The sequence below is a fragment of the Fukomys damarensis genome, unplaced genomic scaffold, assembly GCF_012274545.1.
Source record: "Fukomys damarensis isolate Sample0158 unplaced genomic scaffold, DMR_v1.0_HiC HiC_scaffold_29, whole genome shotgun sequence".
In the NCBI taxonomy this organism is placed as follows: domain Eukaryota; kingdom Metazoa; phylum Chordata; class Mammalia; order Rodentia; family Bathyergidae; genus Fukomys; species Fukomys damarensis.
The window spans coordinates 9776650-9799978 of NW_022900941.1; the positions used below are offsets into that span (position 1 = coordinate 9776650).

At 50.8% G+C, this 23329-nt stretch overlaps 1 protein-coding gene across 2 annotated transcripts in view; it reads right to left on the reverse strand.

Moving 5' to 3' along the window:
• Nucleotides 1-210: 210 nt before the first annotated feature.
• Steap3 (STEAP3 metalloreductase) overlaps nucleotides 211-23329 on the reverse strand; it is a 42583-nt gene continuing 19464 nt past the window's right edge. For both annotated transcript variants that reach the window (XM_010632330.2, XM_033757155.1), the window contains exons 2-5: nucleotides 17965-18464; nucleotides 15904-16431; nucleotides 9372-9536; nucleotides 211-2769 (exon numbers count right to left, since the gene is read on the reverse strand). In XM_010632330.2, coding sequence (XP_010630632.1) covers nucleotides 2488-2769; nucleotides 9372-9536; nucleotides 15904-16431; nucleotides 17965-18464 — 1475 coding nt within the window. In that variant the 3' untranslated portion in view covers nucleotides 211-2487. The remainder of the gene's footprint in view (nucleotides 2770-9371; nucleotides 9537-15903; nucleotides 16432-17964; nucleotides 18465-23329) is intronic.

The window sequence follows — 23329 nt, forward strand, 5'->3', positions numbered from 1 at the left end:
GTGGGTTGAGGCACTTTTGTACCCAGAGGCACATAAACTTTGCCAGGCTGTAGGGAGTGACTGGTGGTCCTGAGGATGCTGCTGTCAGCTGCCTGGAGAGGTAGGGAGGAGCAGCGGGACACAGGGTTAGGGCCAAGCGTGCAGCCCGCCTGCCTTTCATGATTGGTTGGAAGATGACAGGTCCTTTGCTCCACCAGTTCTCTCCTGCAACCTATCTTGGAACCACTGCTGCCCTGATGAACACCTTCAGCAGGGGCTGGGTGGGGAAGGGAGAAAGTACTCTGGCCTTTGCTCTATGCTGGCATCTCTGGTATAAGGAACCATCATTGGGCAGGGCAGACTGGAGAAGAAAGCCAGCCAACACCCACTGGGGTTGGAATCACTGGGGGAGGGGATTGCTTCCATTAGCAGGGAATCCATAAGGAATCCTCGTTATGCTAAACAAATGCTAAAATGTATACCTCTGGTTTCCTTTCAGTGAGTCTCATGGCTGGTGCTCTCACCAGGACCAATTTACACCTCAAGATAAACTTCTGCCACCCAGCTGGGAGTTGCATCTGGAAACGTGCAGGAAGCATATGTCTCTTCTCATCAGTCATGGGCCTCATGGGAGCTTCTGCACTGGGCTTCCTCCTTTCTTGGAAGGACCCTAATGTTCTTAGGACACAGGAGTGCATGGAGTGCTCCTGGGACCAGCGTGGCATCTCCTCTTCCCCACTCTAGTTGACCTGTGCCACCCCAGCTCCCTGTTCTATCAGATGATGCCTTTTGGCCCAGGCCCTTTGGGACATGTGTATTCACAGATGAATTTTTGGTAGCAGATCACCCAGGTCCTGTGAGGGGCCTCGAGTCTTGGGCTGAGGATAGCTGTTTCTCCAGTTTCAACATGAATTAGTGACAAGTGGCATGGGACTGAGGACAGATATCCTGCAGCCCTAGCTGTGGTCTGGCCTCTTGTGCTTTGAGGCAGTAGTGTTCTCCATTTGTACCTTTGGCAGAAAAGTCCTCCCAGATTTGCTGAAATGTAATATGGTAGGTAGCCCCCCGATTATCCCTCCTTATTCAAGATCCCCACTGGTGGCATGAAACCTTGGATAGTCCTGAACCCTGAAGGTATATGCTGTAGTTCTCCTAACCTACAGACTATGATAAGGGTTAATTAATAAATTAGGCACAGGAAGAGACTAGTAACTAGTAAAATAGAACAATTGTGATAATATATGATAATAAAATATATGAACGTGGTGTCTCTCTTGAAAGAGTCAGGACAAATATTACTATTTTCAAGACTGCAGTTGATGTTGGGCAACCAAAACTCAGGAAGGCAAAATTGCACATAAAGACTGCTATCCCATGCGGCGGAGCTTGGAGCCGGTGTTGTTTTCTGGATATTCAGAGGCAGCAGAGGACACCTGCGTGGTCCCTGATATCTTTCCAGAGGGCAAACCTACTCAAGGCAGTCTTCAGCCCTGTCAGTTCCAAGCTGTGAGCCCATTGGGCTTGGCCATGGGGCCTCCCGGACTGATCAGTAAGGGTGTGCTCTCGGCCTTCTGGGAGACATCCAGATTAACAGGGAAAAGGTGAGAAGGCACAGTGGCTTCAGGAGTGGTCACCACTGACTTAACGGAGGGAGAGCAATTACACTTGTTCTCAAAAGGGGGATCATTTGTGGCTCCAGCAAGGCCGTGACTTCACACCCTCCCAGGAGGATCCACTTGCAGGCTCTGTACTGATTCCTGACTTTTGGGGGAAAAGAAAATCTCCCCCGCTCAGTGAGGATCAGGTGAGCTTCAGTCTCAAATCCCCATCTGGAAAATACTCTACCTGGAAAAAAACCCGACTTCAGTGGCCTCCACGGACACTCTAGGCTCACCCACTACACTGCCCTCTGCTTAGCCTCCTGTTGCTGCCCAAGGGGGAATGGAAGAACCAGCCCCCACCCCTGCACAATGGCATCTCTTCATCGGTCCCAGAAGCCTGGGTGGGCTGCAGGCAGAGCTATTATCTTCCCCGCTGCTTAGAGTCACAGCTCTGTGGGTGCCTCGGGAAAGTAGCCAAAGGGAAGCAGAGGAGGTGGTTTAAGGATGGTACTCACCAGGTGCACAAGCCTGTTCTGTGCAAAAGTGTGTATATATCTCTGCAAAGGTTACAATAATGTCAGCTGCTACTTGACATCTGGCACTTGCTTTTAAATCTATAAGTTGAAATCTTAGGCACCCAACTTTTAGCTAAGTAAGTACAATCTGAAATTGCTCATATATATGTGTGTGTGTGTGTGTGTGTGTGTGTGTATGAAATATATGTACATACAAATTGCACACGTGTGTGTCATTCTGAATATTACGGCACACATTTTCATACTGGGAAGTCCCACCTTGAATCACCCATGTGTGCACAATTGCACAATTACTCTGCTGTGCACCATCCAGAAAAGAAATGTGATTGTGAGCCACTTGCACCTGGTTTATGGGGCTGGGCACATGGGCCTTACACGTGGCTTGTTTTTTCTGCTAAGATGGAGTCAGTTGGCAGTGTGAACTTGACTGCGCCATCTTTCTCCCAGCCTCTTCGGATCTTGGTGAGTCTGCGGCTGAAGCAGGGCAGCAGAAACAGGCCTTTGGCCAGGATGATGGCGCAGGGCACCAGCAGCGTGAGCGTGAAGGTAGGCGGCAGGTAGAACTTGTAGCGGCTCTCCTCGAAGGCGCGGGTCCAGCCATAGGTGAGCGTGTGCAGCGTGCTCAGCACCAGGGCCACAAAGCCCAGTGTGGACTGTGGAGGAAAAGGAGGCCAGAATGAGGCAGGGTGAGGTTACATGGGGGCTTCTGCTGCCTGGCCAAGGGGGAGAGCCACGATTCAGGGTTGAACCCCAGCCCTGTCATTCTCTGTATGCAAAATCTTATGATTGCTTACAGAACTGTCAGGGCCTCACAATCCGTAAGCAGGAAAATGGGAATCATGTATCATCTAGACAGAAGGTGTATAAGGATTTACTCTTGCATATTTAATAGCGATGCTTTTTCCCCAGCTCCTCTTGTGGCTGCTGGACGACTTTACATGGAATTTTGTTCAAAGGAGTTAAAAAATATTTTACTAACTTTTTGTGTATATGTTAATGTACATTAAAGTAACAGATCTGCTGGTATACCCCAAATCACAATTTCACAGGTACCAGAGGGCCTAAGTTGGGGGGGCGAAAAAGGAAATTGATTTTAAGTTGATTTAAAGAGAAACACAAAGTGAGTAACTCACAGATGGCACATGGACTTTGCACCAACAGGTGAGTGGCTCCAACTCTCCAGGTAACCTGGTACCACACAGAAATCCCAACATACCAAGTGGATGGTCTTTGCCAGAGCTGCCTCACCCTGAGTTATCTGCACCCCAGGCAGAAACCCCACCAGGCCTGCCCTCTGCTTGGGAGGGGATGAGTGACTGGGGGCGGAGGAGCACCAGCAACTCTGAATGGAAAGGTCTGGGCCTGCTTATGGGGGGGCTCCACATGCCTTGAAGCACAGATGGCTTCTGTGAGTCACTGCCAGAGAAAAGCAGCTCCTCCATCATTGCTCCAAACAGGACTTTGTACTTGGGTGCACTGTGAAACGCCCTGGAAGGGCTGCTTGGGCACCCCCAGCCTCTTTTGCCTGTGAGCAGCCTCATGAACCACGAAGGGGAGGTGCAGATTCTATCGCCACTGCTAGTTCTGACTGACATGACCCTAGGTGGGCCACTCGATCAGCCTCCGTGGGAAGCAAGTGATTCGAAAGGCCAGCTTCAGAGAGTGCAGGGCCTGAGGAGAGGGCACTGTGCATGCGGGCTGACTGAGGAGGGAAGAGAGATGCAGGCAGCTCCAACTGCATTTTGTGGGCCTGGAGTTACTGAAGATTCAGGGTGGGACAGACCAGTGTTTACGACATGAGGAATGAAAATAACAGTGACCACCAAGATACATCATGTAAAGGTACAAGATCCAATGATGAATGTAACTATTGCTGACCTGAAATGTACCCATGAATTTAATGGGGAAAAAAAGAACAACAGTGGCCCATCAAGCAATGGGCGCATTCACATTTTCTCCAAGGGGATGTTGCAAAGGTTTAATTTAAATGTTGAGGCAAGCTGATTATGTCAGCATGCCCTTATTAGATTGGTTTGGAGCTTTCCACAAAAGCTGCAATTGGGCTTCATAGATTTCTAGCGTAGCTTGTCAGCATCAACCTAAGAACCCAGCTAAGAGAGGGTGTCAGTCTGTGCTCCCCTCAGACACCTTTCTAAATAGGCTGGGTGGCTAGGAGTACAACTCAGTGGTAGAACACCTGACTAGAACATTCAAGGCTCTGGGTTCAAGTCCCAGCACTGCAAAATAAGTAAACATGAATGAAGGAACGAATGAAGCTGATTTACATGGTGTCTTGTTTAGGCTAGTTGCTGGAAAGGAGGGGATATTCCATGGTACCTGCTCCTGTACAAACACCAAGGCTGTGAACTCTGGAGAATGAAAGAATACCAATCAGAACTGCTTGTGACGCTTCTGTTAGACATACAGTAAGCATTCTCTAGTGGATATACACTTCACTTTCACAGACAGCTTCCCAGGTACATTTCTACCCCACATAAAATACCCAATAAAACAAGCTCCCCCTTCTTTGGTCTCTGTCCTTGGCCATCTCTGGTTCTTGGCCTCGTGTCCACTTCGATGACTTCATTTCATTCTTACTGACATTCAGCTTTAGGGTGGCCATTCTGGGAAGCTGTGGTTGGCTTTGTGCTATTCCCTACAATTAATTTATATGTCATTTTAATGCCATATCCACACATGGAAGTTTCCTTGACTGTAAGTCACATGAAACCAAATCCTCGCCATTCTCAGAAGTGTCTATCAACCACTGCAACTCCAAGCCAGCGGTAGTGGAACACATTTGTAATCCCAGCACTCTGGGAGGCTGAGGCAGGAGCCCAGCCTGGGCTAATAATTTAGTGAGACTCTGTCTCAAAATAAAAAGTGAAAAACAGAGGAGAGGGGACTGGAGATGTAGCTCAGTTCAAAGGACTTTGGTTCGATCCCAGTACTGCAAACAATAAAAAAAAATGAACGTATAACTTCTGAGCCACACCAATTTTTCTAAATTCTGATATCTCAGCATAGAAGACTGGGGGGAGTTTGTTTTAAAAAGGCCCCTAGTGCTGATCATAGGGAACAAGTCCTGAACAGACAATTGACATTCTCCAAACAGGATGGCTGGTGGTCTTTCCAAGCCTTTCTGCGGAGTTCTGGAGTTGGCTGAGGTGGCCGCAAAGTGCCTTTAATCCCTGAGAATTGCTCATTCTGAGACCGATTTCAAACATTAGCTACAAGGTAAAAATCACCTGGGGAGCTTGGGAAACATACAATTGCCCAAGTCCCATGCCCAAAAATTCAGATCAAATCACCTTAGGGTGGGGCTCAGGCATCTGCTGCTTTTCAGAGTTCAGCAGATGATGCTAATGAGCAGCCAGGACTAAACCACTAATTTTGGAAATGCTTATCACTCACACCTTCTAGCTTAATGTTGAAATATCCACACAGGTTTTTATGCCCAGGTTGTTTGGTTAAGGAGAACCTGAACTCGTCTGTTCTTCAGACAAACACCTGCTGAGGCCCTTTTGGTTCAAACATGCTGTGTCATGAGCTTTCCCAGATGGGTAGCAACAGGAATCCACCCGGATCTAGGATGGTAGCCCCACTGAGGCTTTAGCATCTTCCTTGGGGCACATGTCCTTAACTCCAATGTGACCCATGTGGGCCACCATACCAGTCCCTCATCTAGAGAGCAATGGATGGGCATGTGGGACCCTACACTGGGAAGGCTTGGAGGTGCACTACTCCAGGGCCTGCCAGCAGCAGTCAGCTCCTCCCACTCATACATTTGCTTCCCTTGCCTACCCCAAGGTATGGAAGGCAGAAGCCCCAGTTTCCACCTAATGGTCCATAGCAAGGTCACACAGCCAAAGACCAGTCAATAACAGAAGCCCTTTGACTTCCCAATTCTCTGGATGATTCCAGAGTTTGTTTCCCTAAAAGTGTCTCTCTCCTTGGAAATAGTTTAAAAATCCCAGTATTGCCGAAGGGAATGAAAAGAAGAGGAAGGATTGTCCCAGGGCAATTAATAAGCTGCTCAAGCTAGGGCCATTTTTATTATACAGACGCTTGTTAGCAAAAAAAAGAAACAGCAGGGTCAGTGTGGCTCCTGCTGGTGCTCAATTATAATGGTGTGAAGGGGCTTTGACAATTTCTCACCAAGCTGGGGTCAAGCTGCTCTGTCATTATTTCAGGCAAGAGGTGGGAGTGAACAAGGTCACAGAATGTTTCTCTATCTTTGGGACAGAACTTAGGTGCTAAGAGCTGAATCCCAGCTTTCTGTGCAAAACGGCTGCTGGCCTGGGTATTTTGCAATCCAACTGGCTGAATTGGGAGCATTTAGCATAGCCAAAGCCCAAACCAAACAACAAAAACAAATGAACAAACAACCCCCACAAATTAAAATTTAAAACTTTGAAAGCAGCCCTGGAAACAAAAGGATAAATGCAAGCATGAGTCACCTTTCTGAGGAATCAAAACACTGCAAACAAAGTACTACAGACAGACCCAGGGTTCTTTCTAGGCTCCTTGACAACCAGGGTTTCTAAGCCAGGTGGCAATGTGGCCATGTGTGATGGGGGAGGAAAAATAAGGGCTGGGTTTCTCCACACTGGCCATGCTAACTTTACAGAAGGTCGTATCTTTCCTCAGAAATCATCCACAGCTGGGGTTGCAGCTCCATGGTAGGGCATTTGCCTAGAATGTAGGAGGCCTTAGGTTCAGTCTCCAGCACCAAAAGGAAAAAAACAAATAGAGCCATTCTTAGGTTCATTCATGGGTCCTACATTTTACCTCCTTCCAATGACCATGAGTGAACACAGGCACAGGGGGAGCAGTAGCCCTGAGAGGCCAAGGAGCAAATCAAAGAATGCAGGGTCCATAAAGGAGATCTAGGGACTGGCCTAGCTCTGCAGCACCCCTTCCAGTGTGCAGCCAGAGGGAACCACGCAAGACACTGTCTGTCCCTGACAGTCGCCCAGAGTTCTAGAGTCATTTTGGAGCACCCAAGTCCATAGAGTGGAGGCAGGCAGGCCTGGGCACTGCATTCCCCCAGGAGTGCTCTGTGGCTTCAGACCTTGCTGACCGAGTCTCATGATAAGAAGTGTACTTTAGTGCCCAGGAGACAGCCAGGTCTAGTACACATGCATATTTAACTTTTAAATATGTGTACTCAACGTATCTATCTGTATATCATGCAAAGCACTCTGATGTTTTCTTTGCTGTTTTATTCATTTGATTTCATTTTTTAAATGTTCAATGTACCTGGGCATGGTGCAAAAGCCTATAATTCCAGCTACTTAGGAGGCTGAGGCAGTAGGGCCGCTAGATTTGAGGAAACCAAGGCTAAATGGGGCAAAATAGTGAGACCTTATCTTAAAAAGCAAAACAAAACAAGAAATGGGTGGGTGGTAGCTTAGTCAGGGATAATGGAGTGGCCAGATACCCTAAGAGTAACAGCGAAATGCTGTTTTTCTTTCACACATAGTCCCAGGCCCCGGCAGTGGCTCTTCCATACTGGTTCTCTTGAAAGACAAAGCAGCTAGCTTTTGAGGATGGAGCGCAGGCATTTGATTTCCACAAATTTAATCCTGCCCCCCCACCCCCCCACTCTCCTCCCTGCAGTGTCAAAAGGGCTTTCATGTTTTCATTGTGGCTCTTCAATATGCAAAGCAGAGCCCAGCTGCTGGGGACGCAGGCAGTTTTGCTAACAAAATCAAATCCACAGGCTTTCTGCAGCAGCCAGAGCCGGGCAGGTAATCTGTGCTGCTTAAGGGAGCAGCTTCCTGGTGAGGGAGCAGCCTGCAGTCTGCTTTAATTGTGGACAAACTGTGTACCCAGGATACTCCCTGAGGGAACAGGAAAATCCTAGATTTGGGTGTGAGACACAGGGGGATTAGTGGCAGATCAGCAAAACGCCTTTCCCCCACCTTATGCCAGCATGTGCCATCCTGAGCCCTCCTCCGGGGACTTTCTGAGACCAGCAGAACCCTTGAGCTTCAGAGGCACACTTTAAAAAACAACCGAGACTGTTTTGTTCTGAGGCATGCTAAGGGGCCCGCGTCATGAGTAATTAATCTGGATCCCATAAAAGCAGTACACTTCCACTTTCCCTCTGAGTCCTCAGGGCACACAGAAGACCCTCGGCAGATTTCTGTGACAGTGGGGTGGGTAGGATGGTGTTCTCTGCCCTGATACACCCTGAGGCGGGACTCAGTGTTAATCAGCTCCCCTTCACGGGAGGGGATGAGTTAATCCACCAACACCGAACAGGGGACAGTGGGAGGTGCCAAAGAAGTGCCAGAAATATCCCTGTCTCTGTTATTTCCATTATAATTGAAACAAGACTCTGTCTCTCTTTTCCCCTCTCATATTCCGGGCCTAGTGCGGCACCTGGCATGCAGCAAGTACTCAGTAAATGTTTACGGCATGAACAAGTGCGCAGAGGCCTCTGGGCCACTGGCAGCACTTCTTGGAGTGTGCCACAGTAGTGCTGATAGCTGTTATCTGAGAACCCAGGACGGGGAGGCACTAATGCTTCATATCTGTCTGGCTAACAGAGGCTGGCATGCTGTAGATGTTCGTGGAATCTTGAAGGGGGAAGCAGATCTTTTCTCAAACATGTTTGATGACATACCTCCTTTTTTGTTCTTTCATGCTGCTGGGGATACAATGGGCCTTGTTGTGCTAGGCACCTGCTCGCCCCCTGAGCGATCCCCGCATCCCCCAGCCCTCCCATCCGTGGATATTTCTCCAGAATGATGTCCTTCGGAAATGCTGCCTCATCCCTTATAAACAGTGACCCTCATGCTCACCTCACATCCACCCTGCAAGCATCAAGTGCTACAGGGAACAAGTGCACCAGGTTGAGAAGAAGGTGCAGGTGGTGGGCTAAGCTCACTCGTAGTCCACTGACTACCATCTAGACCACCACACTGTCGGATGTCCACATGACAGAATTTTGTTTGGAAAGCTCAAGGATGGTAGAACCTGAGCCTGCCTGACGAGGGTCCAGAGCTCTCCTCTAGTCTTTCCATGTGCCTCTGTCTGGCTTCCCTGATGTCAGGAAATGAGCTTGTGTGGGTAGCTCTTCACCAGGAAGTTGAGAGGGACCTGCAGATGGGAAGCCCAGCATTCAAGCAGTGGCCCTGCTGTGCCCATGATCAAAGCCAAGGCAATTTGCGGAGGGAAAGGCACTTGCATAAGACAGGTGGGCTGGGCCCTCACTGCGTTCACTTGTGCTGGGGACATGCTTTACCTGCACGAAGCTGAACTCTTTCCAGTTGAGTGAATTTGCAATGGATGGCAACGAGGTGACAGCCAGCAGGGACAGCGTTCCGAGGGCCAGCACTCCCATTGAGAGGTATATCTCCATGCGCCAGACTTCCTCCTCCACCCAGAGGTGGCTCTTGTTGGTCAACATCTGATATGGACAGAAGGAAAGGTATGAGCATTGTGGCCTCAGCTGAAGCCCCTGGGATGTGATGGGCTGGTGCTGAAGGGGGCAGACACTTAGGGATGCTTATCACACCACACCTACCACCCAACAAATGCCTGGCTGTGTGCAGAAGTGCCCATCAGGTCTTAATGATCCATTTCATCTCACAGTCATCCCCACAGGGGTCACTATTAACCCATTCTAATAGGGATGAGGCAGACAAGGCACAGAGACCAAGTTCATGGGCTCCCCTAGGCGCTCACATATCTGCCCCAGGGAGAGAGATTTGCCAACCAGAAGGGTCACATTGGCTGAAAGTTAGGGGTCAAAGAGGTTGACAAGAAGTACAGACCCTCCAAGGGTCTGGTTCCCACATCACAGGACAACAGAGAGATCCTCTCTCAGCTTGGAACTCATCAGTCAGATGGGCCATTCTGCTGGCTATCTCCACTCTAGGCAGGAAGGGCACTGTCACCCTGGTCCCTCAGTCTGCCCCATCATTGGCTCATACCCAAAACACACAAGGAATTCATTAGACCCAGCTATTCCCCTTCTAGGTATCTTCCAGAAAGACTTAAAGACATCATACCACAGTGATACATGCATATCTGTTTACAGCAGCAAAATAGCCAAGTCTTGGAAGCAGCCTATATGTTCATCAGCAGATTGAATGGATAAGGAAAAGGAAGTATTTACATACAGTGGAGTACTACTCTGTTACAAAGAAGGATACACTTGAGTCGTTTGCAAGAAAATGGATGCATCTTGAGAACATAAGGTTAAGTGAAATAAATCAGATGCACAAGTTTAAATACTGCATGGTTTCTCTTATATGAGAAATCCAAAATATAAATAAAGAGCAAAAGAAAAGACAGATAATAGGAAGTAGTGAGGTAGATTTTGTTTAAATGATAAGGGGGTCAAGAGATGGAGGGAGAGGAAGAAGAGGGAAAGGGAATGAAAAAAGAGAAATGTGTTATGTACGTGCACCAACTGTCCACAAGGAATGTAATCATAATGTGATGCAAATATATTCTAATAGAAAATACAAACTGAAAAACTTAAAGCAAAAAACCCACAAGAGACACACATAGCACTCACCCCAGCACTTGCAACTCAAGGCCTCCAGACTTCTACCTTCCCACTCATCTGTCTGTTTCTTTTTCTTTTTTTTCCTGGTATGGGGAACTCAGGACCTTGTGCTTCCCTGGTAGGCGTGGCGCCATTGAGCTAAATCCCGTCTGTTTCTGCTGGAGGCACATGGTTTTGGCTGGACTGTTCAGCAGGAAAAAAAGTTAATCCTGCTTAACAGATAAAATATTAAAAATGAATCTAGGACCTCAACAAAGATGGTTGACAAGCTTATGAGAGGACGTGTAAAGAAATTGAGAAAACTACCTGTAATTAATGAGCAATGACTGCCGCTGTTATTATAGGGCAGGCGAGCTTATGGCGGCAACTTTAAGCCACAGAAAGACCAGGTATCTGGGACCCTGCTTCTTGTCCTGACCACCAGCTGTCTGTGACTCTGGGCATCTGTCCCTGGCCTCAGTTTCCCCACCTAGGAGATTTGGCTGATGTCATATCTGAAACTTTACCATCTTTTTTTTTTTTGGTATCAGGGATTGAACTCGGGTCCTTGTGCTTGCAAGGCAGGCCACCGAACCGCTGAGCTAAATCCCCGGCCCCTCTAAACTTTACTATCTTGCGCGTGTGTTTTCTGGGGTGGAAACAGCTAGGGTAGCTTTAGCTAGAAAGGCGTGGCCAAGGTGACCTGCAAAGGACACAAGTCTCCTCCACAGCTGTGACCAAAAGAAACTGACTCACTCCCGGCTGCGCTAACAACCACGGCTAAAGAAGTCGCCTCCACCTGGCAAGTTGTTTGTTCTTTGCCTCTACTCCATTAGTCACTCCTAGATGCGTTTGGGTTAAGGTCAGGCAGTTAAAGTCACAAGTCAGGGTTTGCACAACTGCACATGGGCTTGCAGAATGGCGTGGGTTTTTCCAGGTCGTTCTACTCTGCAGTGATGCTGGGGGAGGAAGGCAGGGGAGCACTGGATGGTGAGGGAGCTGCCGAGGGATCTGGATCCCATCGAGTCCCATGCTGCCCGGCAGTTCACAGATCTCCGCGCCCCTAGGGATCCCCCCATGCCTACAGCAAATCAAAGGATGGGTGGCCACATGTACTGCACCTCTGAAGACCACAGTGGGGTATTTTTCCTGCTTAGGAGAGAGGTCATCAGCCGTTGATGGAAAGTTGGCCTCCAGGGGTGGGGTTTCCTTTTCCCTCACGTTGCCGGTTAACACTGCAGGACTTGGGGTGCGGAGAAGGCTGCAGCACTGGCCCGGCCCCTCTCCCGGTCACCATGGCAGGCACTGTGAGAAGACAGCTATGCCCAGCCTCCCAACCTGGAGGAGGAGGGGCAGGGAGTGCAAGAGGACCTGGGAATGCAGCCACTGTGTCATCCCACAGCATCACAACCCCGGGGCAGTCATGAGACCCAGGCATCTCATCACTGGGCAGTTGTTACCTTGTACCACGGTCGCTCTAGCTGTGTTACCGCAAGGACTCTAAAATGATGATGTTTGCCTGTATTCCCACATAGCCAGGAGGATGAGGCAGGAGGACTACAAGTTCAAGACCAGCATGAGCAAATTAGTGAGACTATGTCTCAAATAAATGAATAAAAAAGAAAAAGAAAAACCAAAAATCAAAACCGAAACCAAAAAGATGCTGCTTGTGAAATGAGTAGTGAAGTGGGTGGTGCTGTTGTTCTGAGTGGCAGCTGGGTAGTTAATGGAGTTCTTGCCCCCAGCTCCATGCATACTCTTCTTACGAGCTGCCTGGCACTGCTTGGTGATAGCCAAGTTCATAGTCATTCTGTAAACATGCACCAGGAAGGACTCTCTACTAGGGATCCTGGATTTTAAGATGTGGAAGAGTCAGACTGAGCAGAAGTAAGAAAAATAATAGAAATGTGAACAAAATACAGCAGCTTACAGAGGTGGGTATGGGGACATGGGGAGACAGGCTGGCAGGATCTTACAGAAATTGGGTTTGAGGGAGGAATGGGAGTCTGCCAGATGCCAGGCTTTCCTGGGGTGGGTGTTCCAGGCCAAGACGAGTGAGCTCTACCCATTTGGTGGACAACCCAGGAAGCAAGTGTGATGTGTGTCACAGGAGAGGTGCGGAGACGAGTTTGGGGAGGGAGTGCGGTCTACCACTATCCCAAGGTCAGCAGGGAGTTGTTGCTTTTCAGCGGAGACATGGTTAGTTGAGTTTTAGACAGATCTCTGACAGTTAGGTACAAATTAGATTGGGATGAGGGGATGAGGGGATGAGGAAAACAGTGCAGGGGTTAAACACTGTCTTTGATCCTGAGCTTGAAATACATCTCTAGGGAACTGCACAAATAAACCAGCAAGTACCATAAAAATGTCAGTTACTGGTAATAACACAGCCCACAAATGTCTCAAGTCTTCTCTACAGCTGGGACACAGGTCTGCGTTCAAGTTTACAGACTCGGGAGCTCCAAGGAAATCCTGGAGGAGGTTGCTGCGCCTGGGGTAATGTAAACCCTTCATGCAAAGGGCCCAGTGGGCAGCTGGGGTGAGAGCAGGTGGGAAAAGCAGCACTCCAGGTAGGGACCACTGCAGGCCCTGGTGAGAGGGGAAAGCTGACCCTGCCCATGCAGAATCTGCTCACTGCCCCCAGATTCCCTCAGCTCACCCCTTCTCGGCTGCTGCGTGTTCAATGGGCCCCCTCTGGCCATCGCCCCAGACATGCCCCATCAGCCCAGCTCTGCCCTTGAGAGCTCTGCAGAGCAAGTTAAGCCCCTTTTCGAGACAAGCCTTTCTCTGCGCCCCTGAGAGTGATCCGTCCTATGGGAGATATGGTTGCCTGGCAACCTGGACTGGCACCTGCAGCCCTAAAGGGCTTTCGAGCCTGGGGAGTCATCCCTGCCCATGCTTGGGTATTGACATGGAGGCAAAATTGGGTTAACAGAATATCAAGCAGAGCCTAGGTTGGCACAAAGTTTAGAGAAAGACAGTTGGGGAACTGCCCTGGGGTTGGGCAGGAAGCAGTGGTTGGTCTTCTGTCCTGTGGGTGGATGCCGTCGCCTTCTTCCCGACCACTGCCTGACACAGCCATCCACTTGCAGGAGAGGGCTCCCCACTCCTGGGCCACAAGTGCTGTCCCAGTACCTCAAGAGCCCCACAGAGCCCCCTGCCAAGCGGGCTGGCTTTTTTTTTAGAACCAAATAAGAAGACATCACAAAGATCATCAAACACATAAGCACTAAGAGAGACCTTGATGTACACATCAGGGGCCCGAGGACAAAGACAGCCTGGGACTTGCTCTTGGCCAAGGTCTCTGTTCTAATCAGTGAATCAGTAATGCTGCAGGACAGGAGTTTCCAGGTCTGGCCTACCAGCCTCCAATCCACCCGCTCCAGCTCAGGTGAAGGATAAGATTAGTTTTCTTCTTCTTGTCTGTGGCCACAGGCCTGGCAGGGTAAGTGCTCAATGAATGAATAAATGAATTAATGACCTGAGTTCTAAGGCTCAATTTACTCAATTGGCAATTTGGCTTTGTTTCCTTTAGAAAACAGGACGTGTGAAAGCATGGATCTGAAATAGAACAGCTAGTTCTGAACACCATGACTGCTCCTTACTGGCTCTGCGACTTTGGTCAAGTAACTTAACTTCTCTGTGCCTTAGTTTTCTCATTGTGAAATAGGGTAGTACAGCACTTGCTTTACACAATGAGATGGGCATTAAATGAATTCAGAGTGGGTATGGAAAGCTCTCAGAATGGTGCAAGGCACTATCAAGCTCTTTTTAAAGGATTCGTGACTATTATTTTTTCCCTTCCTCTTATTCTCAGCAGGCATCTTGCTTCTGCACCTGACATCTGGGGTTCTTGCTTTCTCTTAGGAAAGTCAGAGCCCACAGAGGCGGTGATGCCAGGTGTCTGTGGGTGGGGAGATGGGGCCTCTAAGAAGCTGCCAGTGGGGAAGCAGGGCCCAGAGTTGGCAGGGGCAGAGGACTGAGGTCCCCATCCTGTGAGGAGGTGGCCATGCCATGGGTGTGCACATGGAGGTCCCTGCACCCTCAGCAGGGGCCCCAGGCTGGGCTGAGGGAGGATGGGGCATGTCTCCTGGGCACCTGTGCTATGAGAATAGCGACTCAGAATGGGCAGGGCCCACGCACTGAGGGGTCCAGGGCTACAGCTTGGAGGGGACTTCAGTAGGCTGGCAATAAGGACAGTAACCCCACTGCTTGCTTTCCTTAGCTTAGGTCTGAGACCTGCACACCTTGGTGCCTGGAAACCAGGAGGGAGCATCACAGAATTCTGTGCATACAGCTGCCAGCTGATGCCATCTCTATTCCCACCTGGCATGGCCTCATGGCCCTCAGTTTCCCAGGAATCCTGCTGGTGAAGGGGTACCATATGGCTTTTCTAAATGAATAAATAGTGCCACCCACCACCCTCCAATAAAAAAAAAAAAATCACCCAAACCCCCACTCCTGCCCCATCCCCATCCCGGCTGACTGCAGCTTGTCTTCCATGGCTCGGACCAAAGCCCAGACTCTCCTGGACCACCCCAGCCGCCCCACGCCCATCCCATCACCAGTTCTGTGTACTCCACTGAACCAGGCCTTAGATAGCTTCTGCCCTGCTTCTGCTCCCTTCCTGCCCAGTTCTCCTGGCCTGAGTGTGGGTTCCTGCATAGCCTCCTTCCTGGTTCTGCAGTGTCTGCCTTTAACCCGGTTGTCTGTTCTGGGCCCAGCATCCACAGTGAGCCAGTTAAAAGCATCGGGCAGATCATCAGTCCTTGACTGAGACCCTTCACTGTCTCCCTGGTTCCTTCAGGGGCTATAGCTAAAGCTGTTACTTGGCCTTCAAGGCCCCCTCAGAGAAGTTTCCACCTCTCAGGCCTTGCCCTCCACCAGCTCCCTCAGGTCCAGTCCCACAGGCCTCCTGGATGCCAGGCCTGCTCCCACCTCAAGGCCCTGCTCTTGCTGTCGCCTCGGCCTGCAGTACCCCCAGCTCACTCTCACCCATGTCACATCAGTAAGTCCTCCCTGGCCATCTTTAACGCCACCCCCTTCTGCCCTCCTAGCTTTGCTTTGCTCCCTCGTGCTTACAATCTGCCAGATGTCTGTTCTCGCTTAATTTGGTCTTGTGTAAATCTGCACCCAAGAGGGTGGAGATTTTCCTCTGTTCCACTCCCTGATACTCAGAATCCTGGACAGCAGGATGGGGACCCTGCCAGGCTGGAGCGGAATCTGCTCCCAGCCCCTGCTGTGTGCGGAGGGACAGGAGGGAGGAGGGCAAGGGTGGCACCTGCTTGACGGCCAGGTTGATCAAGTCGTAGCGGTGGGAGCGGCGCAGCGGCAGGCAGAAGCTGTAGAGCGCATGCAGCGCGGCACAGAAGAAGCTGAGCAGCCCGATCTGCTTGCGGTGCTGCAGCCAGTGGTCCAGCCAGTCGGGGAAGCGGCGGTACTTGGTGCCTCGCCGCAGCTGCAGAGCGGCCGCCAAAACGCCAGGCAGGTACACCAGAGACAGCAGCACATAGGCCACACAGGGCAGCGTGGTGTTGACCACGGACACGGGCAGCTTGTAGAACTTGTTCTTGCCCTCCTGCACGTAGGGCTGCAGCACGTCCCGGGTGAAGTTGTAGGCAAAGAAACACACAAAGAGCCCCAGGGCCAGGAGTGCAGGCACTTTCCAGGCCGGCAGGAGACGCAGCGGCATGGCCTCTACCTCACGGGCAGATGCCAAGGAACCCATGTCCAAGGGCATGAAGCCCATGGCGTGAACCATCTCTGAGACGGTGCGCTTGGCCTCTGGCTGGTCACTACAGACGGGCACCTGTGGGGAGAAAGGAAACGATAATCAGGCAGAGTTCCAGGACCCAGGAATGGGCAGGGCCTCAACCACAGGGGCTCAACTCTGCATTGAGCAGCTGAGGAAACTGAGGCCCAGAAGCTTGTCCAAGTGAGCTGCCAGGGAATAGGGTATATGTGAGCACAGGGAGGCTCTGGCTTCCAGGTCAGCGGCCTTTCAGGGCCTTGGTGGCTCCCCGGCCTCACGTCCTGTGTGGCCAGCAAGGCCCACCACTCACAGTGTGTGCGCAGCTTGCTGATGTGCCCATTTAAGCTGCCTCCTGGCTCTGGAGGTGGCTGCTTCTGAGGACTGTAGCCTGCTCAGTTGCTCGGTTACAGGCTCTACACAAAGCCCAGAGCATGCAGTTCCAGCAGCACTTCCAGCCCTCAGTGCAAAGGGGTCCCTCCTGGTTCCACAGGGAGCCTGCTGCCAGCCAGTCCTGCCTGCTTTCTCAGCCCAGAAGCCAAGCGTTCCTCATGAGCTCCCACTAAAGGTACCAGGAAAGCCTCACACCTCAGGCACTCTTTTAGGGTCAGTCTGGTATCCAGTACAGACTGAGCGCCTAGTTTGAAGCAGGCTTTACATGCACGATCCTTTGGTCTACAGGTAGGTACAATTGTCCTTGTTTTTCAGATGAAGAAGCTGAGATCTGGAGCACAATTTTGTACCTGTGCCTTTGCAGATTGTCCCCTCATCCTGGAATGCCCTTGGTGCTCCCTGAGCATGACAACACAAGGTGGGACCAGGTCCAAGCCCACCTCCAAGGCCTCGCCAACTGGCCCTGCCCCAGCACTTGCCCATTGTTCCCAGCCAGCCCCTACAGGGGAGGTGTAGGGGCAGCTACATTCTAGGTCGTGCAGCCAGAGCTGGGCAGCACCTCTGGATGCCGCCCTGGAGCCCGGCACCTGCCTGGACTTTCTGGATGTGTGTGCGGGTCTGGCATTCTTCCCCAGGAAGGGGCAGGAGGCCTTTACATTAAAAACCATCTTGTCTTGAGAAAACTCCTCCTGTGAAGAAACGTGTGCAACTCTGGCTGTGCTGTGGGAGCAGCCCAGAAAAGTTGTTCTTACTGTTCTGACAAATCCACTCAGTTCCCAGGTCTTGAAATTAACTAAATAAATCCTGGACCTCCCTGCCTTCCTCAGGGGCTGCTATCAAAGTGTGCTATTTTCTTCTTTCTGAGTACAATTTTATAAGGGAAGTCTCTCTCTGACTTCATATAGTCAAAAACTTTTTTTCTCCTTGGCCCCTAGGAAAACCTATTGCCCTAACAGAAGGAACACGGGTTTAGGTCCATATGAACAGGGCTCAAATCCCAGTTCAGCAGCTGTAGGCTCTTGGGTATGATCATTAATATATCTAAGCCTCATTTCTTTCTTTGTAAAATGGGATTGTGCAGTGACATGACAATAACTGAGATAATGCACAGAGAAAAAAAGCTGGTGTGCTGATGGTCTTCAAGGAAAATGAGCCATTCGTATTTATTGTTATGATGGGAGTGATTTCCCAAGGACCCACCTGCCTGTTCCCATCCCTTGGACCAGCCTGCAGGGTCCAGGCAGAGATGACATTGAAAGCCTTGACCACTGCGCAGGTGGGAAAAAGGGAGGCCAGGTACTCCGCATTAGATTCTTGATGCCGAAGGTGCTCCTGCTCTGTGGGGTTGCTCACGTCCACCAGGATCTTGCCAGCTAGCTGGTCACTGAGGCCACACAGCGAGGAGTAGTGCTCCCGGAACACAGCCACAAAGATGACCCCTGGGGAGGTCACTGCCTCCTCCTGGAAGGTCACTTGGGCTGATGAGGGGAACAGCCCGGCTGTGCGTTTGGGGTTGCGGCTCCCCACCACCACACTGAAGCCAGAGCCCAGCAGGCGTGTGGCCAAGGAGCGGGCAAAGTCCCCACTGCCCAGGATGCCCACTCTGGGGGCCCCCATGTGGGGCTCAGCAAGGCTCCCATCGCTGTCCACCAGGTGGTCGCTGATCAGGGGTTTATCCATCTCACTGGGCATTCTGGTGGCTGCAAGAGAAGACAGGAACCTGGTCACTGGAGGGCTCCTAGGCCTCCCCTCCTGCCACCCTCTTCCTCATGCTCAACATCCACCCAGCAAGAAGTGCTACGATCCGCTACCCCAGGAGGCAAACTGAGAGAGACCGGCCTTGCCCCAAGAAAGGCTCAGTCGCAGGAGAGGAGGGCAAGGACTTCTGCCCTCCACCCTTTGTCCTTCCTGTGAATTTATTTCCTCAGAACACATGGGAAGGAGGGAGCATGCTGGAAAAGGATGATGTGGGATTTCTATGTCCAATGCTATGTGTCCTTGCACATCGGACAGACGGTGTCCCTGGCTTGGAGTGACTTCCACCTTCCACCTCGTCATCCCTGACAGTTGCCTGTGATGGGCAGCAGAGCAAACATGTTCAAGGCGCACTGTGGAGCAGTCAATCCCCCTCCTGCTCTTCCTCAAGAGCCCTCTGGGGAGAGGGGAGGGCCCTCTCTCTGCCGCTGGCCCCAGCATAGAGGTGGTTCTCATGCTTCCTGAATGAACAAGCGAATAAACGAACACACACCCAAACCTATTCCCTGAGGATGAACAGGACCCTGAGATCTGGGTGCCCTGGGTTCTCCTTCCAAGGGCCTGAGAGATGCACAGAACATGCTAGGTGTGGAAGAAGACTACGTTAACTCAGACAGGGAAAGCCAACTTGTGACAGAAATTGGCTATGTCCTTCGAGGACGAAGGTAAGCAACAAACCACAGTAGTCCTGGCAGGACAGGTGGGTTTGTCACCAATACTGACCCAGGTCCAATCCCAAATTCAGTTGTGACAGAGTACCCTGAATGCTGCTTATATCCATCGCTAATTTTAATTATGGTAGATATTAAATCTGCCACTAGAGCTTGTTATTTAATGTGCTAGTACAAAAGTATATACATTACTAAAGCACATCTTCTTTGGAGAATTAGTAACTGTGTCTCTTAGTCGAGCACCCGTGTAACCACGGAGCACCATATTTTGTGCCCATCACAACATTACTGTGAGCAGAAGTCCATGGGCTTCACCAGTCGGTGGGTCCAGTGGAGTCCTTTGCACAGAAAGATTAAGAAGCCAGGTCCAGCATGGCGCTGTGGCGCACACTTGTGAGTCCATCTACTCAGGAGTCTGACACAGGATGACAAGTTCAAAACCAGGCTGGGCAACTCAGGAAGACCCTGCTAAAAATGAAAACTAAAAAGCACTGAGGCTGTGTAGCTCAGGGTTAGACTACCCATGGGTTTGATGCCTCATACAGAAAAAAGAAAAAAGAAGTCAAACAGTCTTCCTGGAACCTCTGGGGCAACGGGGGTGGCTGTTAACCCCCTGAACACATGTTCACCTTTTTCTACTTTTCCATGGCAAACTCCTAGGACCCTATCAACTATCAACACTGGGAGAGGTGCAGGGGCCACAGGGTGGATGGAGCAAGAGGACCAGAAGGCTGAGGCTGAGTCCTTGGACAAGTCCCTGTGCCTGTCTGGGCCTCAGCTTCTACCTTTGTTACAGAGATCACATGTTCTGATCTTAGATGAAACACTGCATTCTTATGAGGTTTTTCCAAACTGAGATATGGATCTCTTACAAGACATTAGCAGCCATTAAACACTGCCACTGGGCCTTTCTCCCAGTGATGGTCATCAAGACCCCTCCCCAGTAACTCCACAAAGTAGGCACCGTTATTATTCCCAGTTTAAAGAGAAGGAAGTGGAGGCTGAGATTGAGGCCTCTGCTTAAGGCAACAGAGGGAGCAGAGGAGGGGAGAAGGGGACGAGACTCAAGCTGTCTGCCTCCAGAGCCCAAGATTCATTCAGTCTTGTTACCAGGGGACAGTGAGCTGTGCACAGATATTCTAGAGAGGCAGGGGCACCACCTGGGCTGAGGGGAGAGGTCAGGGTGGCCGGGGCTGCACTGAGTGTCCCTCCAGGGAGAGGACACGATTCCCAGCCTGCCTGTGCTCCCTTAACTTCTCATGCATCTTTAAAGTGGATCTGAAACATCATCGCATCTCTGTCATGGGATAGCAGGGATTTGTTAGCCTAGGCCGCTGCAGAATCGTTTTGGGGGGACCCTGCTTCCCGAGTCCAAGGATACAGACAGGCAGGGACCAGCCATGACTCCACTTTGCTCTGGACAGACTCGACCTCTCCGCAAAATGGGAGAGTATTTCCTGTCAGTTCTGTGAGCCCTTCCCAAGGGGGTGACTGTGGGTTAAAGCAGGCCTCCTGCTATACCTACCGCCTTGCCCACCCAGTGTTGCCTTGAAAACATGTGCTCTGGCAGGGAGGGCCGGGCTGGGTGTACTAGGCCAGACAGCCTGGGTTCTGATTCTGATTGTGGCAGGTGCCAAGTGACCTTGAGCCTGTCAGTGCCTGGTTTCCCCAGCCATAAAAGGGAGACGGTCCTAGTATTGCACCTTCCTATGGGCAGCAGTAAAAAGCAGAGCCAGGCACACAATAAGCATTTGGCCAGTGTTGGTCAGGAATTACTAAGCAAACCCTGGCTCTAGCAGAAGCCAAGCTGTGCACCAGCAGTGGGTATGTGGTACAGAAGAGGGGTGGGAGACCCTGTCTCTACCCCTCCGGGCCTGGGGAACCAGAAACGTTTGGGAAGGTAATCTGGGCGGGACAGGGGAAGGCCAGCATTAGGGACCCTGCCGGGGCCTCCAAAGTTCCTGTCGCTGGGAAGATCAAGGTTTCTCTTGTAGTCAACTGGGACAGACGTACACCAGCCTTTCCTGCTCACCGCCCAGCCACCTGGAGGAGGAGGAAGCCCTGCCCTGAGAGGAGGGAAAGGAAGCACACGAAGGCTTGCAGCGCTGTTGCCACACGCGTCAGCAATACGAATGATCCCCCGATGCTCCCCTCCTGGATGAAGCCTGTCCTCTGTCCTTGCTCTCTCCTTTGCATCGCCTGAGTAACTCTGCACTGAACTTGGAGGAGTGTGGTGATGGTAAGACTGGTCCCCACTCTCAGATGGGCGTCTCATGTGTACAGGGAATGTGGATAAGCTCTACCCACCAAAGACTGAACTCTGGAAGCTGGGGGTGGGGCACAGGAGCAGCACAGGCTTGGCTGACCTCTTGTGTGGGGAGACGCTGCCTGCCATCTGACAGTTCACGCAGAGGCCTGATGGTTTTGCCTCCTCGAATCCATACAGAGTCCACCTAAGGTGAGGAGAGCATCGGTCTCAGACTTTGCATCTTACCCATGGTGAACCCAAGATTTAGCATCATAGGTGAAGCTGACCCTCGAGGTCACTGCTCAGAATATGATTTGATGTCTGCTTCCATTAGGGGAGCTGAGACGGAGGTGGTCACAACAGAGGAAAGTCATAGGCAGGGGCTGGGGGCCTGAGGTGACCCCAACTCTGCCTCTAACTGGTGCTGAGACCCAGGGGTGTCAATGAGCCTTTCTAAGTGGGTTCTCTGACACAAGTCACTCCACCAGATTATCTCCAAGTCCCTCCCAGCTCCAGCAGTCTAGCAATCTATTAGAAGCCCGTCTTAGGTCCTAGGGGCCCTACTTTCAGATGGAGGATGAACAGGTACAGAACATAACATACCTCTAAACTGCTTCTTGCTACCAAATCTGATCCTTGGGACAAGAAAACAACAGGTTGTCATGCCTCCTATCCCAGGGGTGGCTTCTTCCTTGGCATTTCTGTTGCAGGGACAGAGCCACGTGGGTGGAGGAACCAGCAAGGCATGTGGTTAAAGACACCAGGTCCAGGCCAGGCTATAGCGCCCACCACTAACTAGCTGGACACTCTGGAGCAAGCTACTTAGCCTTTCTGTACCTTAATTCTCCCACTCTTTAAAGTGGTGACACTGATTGTTCCTAAGGCTTGTTGTGAGGATGAAATGAGCTAATACATGCAAAAACTCAGAGCTGTCTTCTGTGACTGGTGTGAGTGCACATGTGCTCTAACCTCTAAATTCTTCATGGGCAGTGACCACGGCAAATCCTTCTACCCGCCCAGTTCCAGCACAAGGCCTGCTGCCTGAAGTTAAGGGTGTGATTAATCCTGTCTGAGCCTCTGTCTAAACCCAGGCTCCACCCTGGAGTTTCTATTTCAAGACCCAGGAGGGAGCAAGGAGGGTAATCAAATCACAGCAGATGACCCAGGCCTATAGCTTGCAAACCACCTTTTCCAGTTGTGGTTAAAGGGCACTGAGGCTTGGGACCTGTACCCTTTGGTCCCTGCCTAGGCTTGCCTGTCCCTCCCCTTTTCTCAGCTATGATTGTGGTGGGAGCCCTGCCCGGGCCTCCAGGCCTGTCTGCCAGCAACTGCCCAAGCCGCTTGCTCCTGGTGACACACACATGGGCAGGCACACAGCCCATGGTTTTATTGCATGGGCAGCAATAGCCCTGCAGACATGGAATTGCACAGGGAGGCCACTGTTTTCCCTATGGGGGCAGAAATACCGACAAAATGCAGCACACACTTTAAGAAGCCATCATATCCTCCAGGGATCACCCCAAGTGCTTGCACTTTCTACTATTGTTTTTTTTCTCCCAGTGCTGGGGAAACCAGGGCCTTGTGTATGCTGTTATGATTTTTAAAAAAAGAAAAAAAATTTTTTTTTTGAGACAGGGTCTCACTATGTAGTTGAGACTGACCTGGAACTCACAATGCAGCACACACTTTAAGAAGCCATCATATCCTCCAGGGATCACCCCAAGTGCTTGCACTTTCTACTATTGTTTTTTTTCTCCCAGTGCTGGGGAAACCAGGGCCTTGTGTATGCTGTTATGATTTTTAAAAAAAGAAAAAAAATTTTTTTTTTGAGACAGGGTCTCACTATGTAGTTGAGACTGACCTGGAACTCACTACGTAGCCCAGGCTCTCG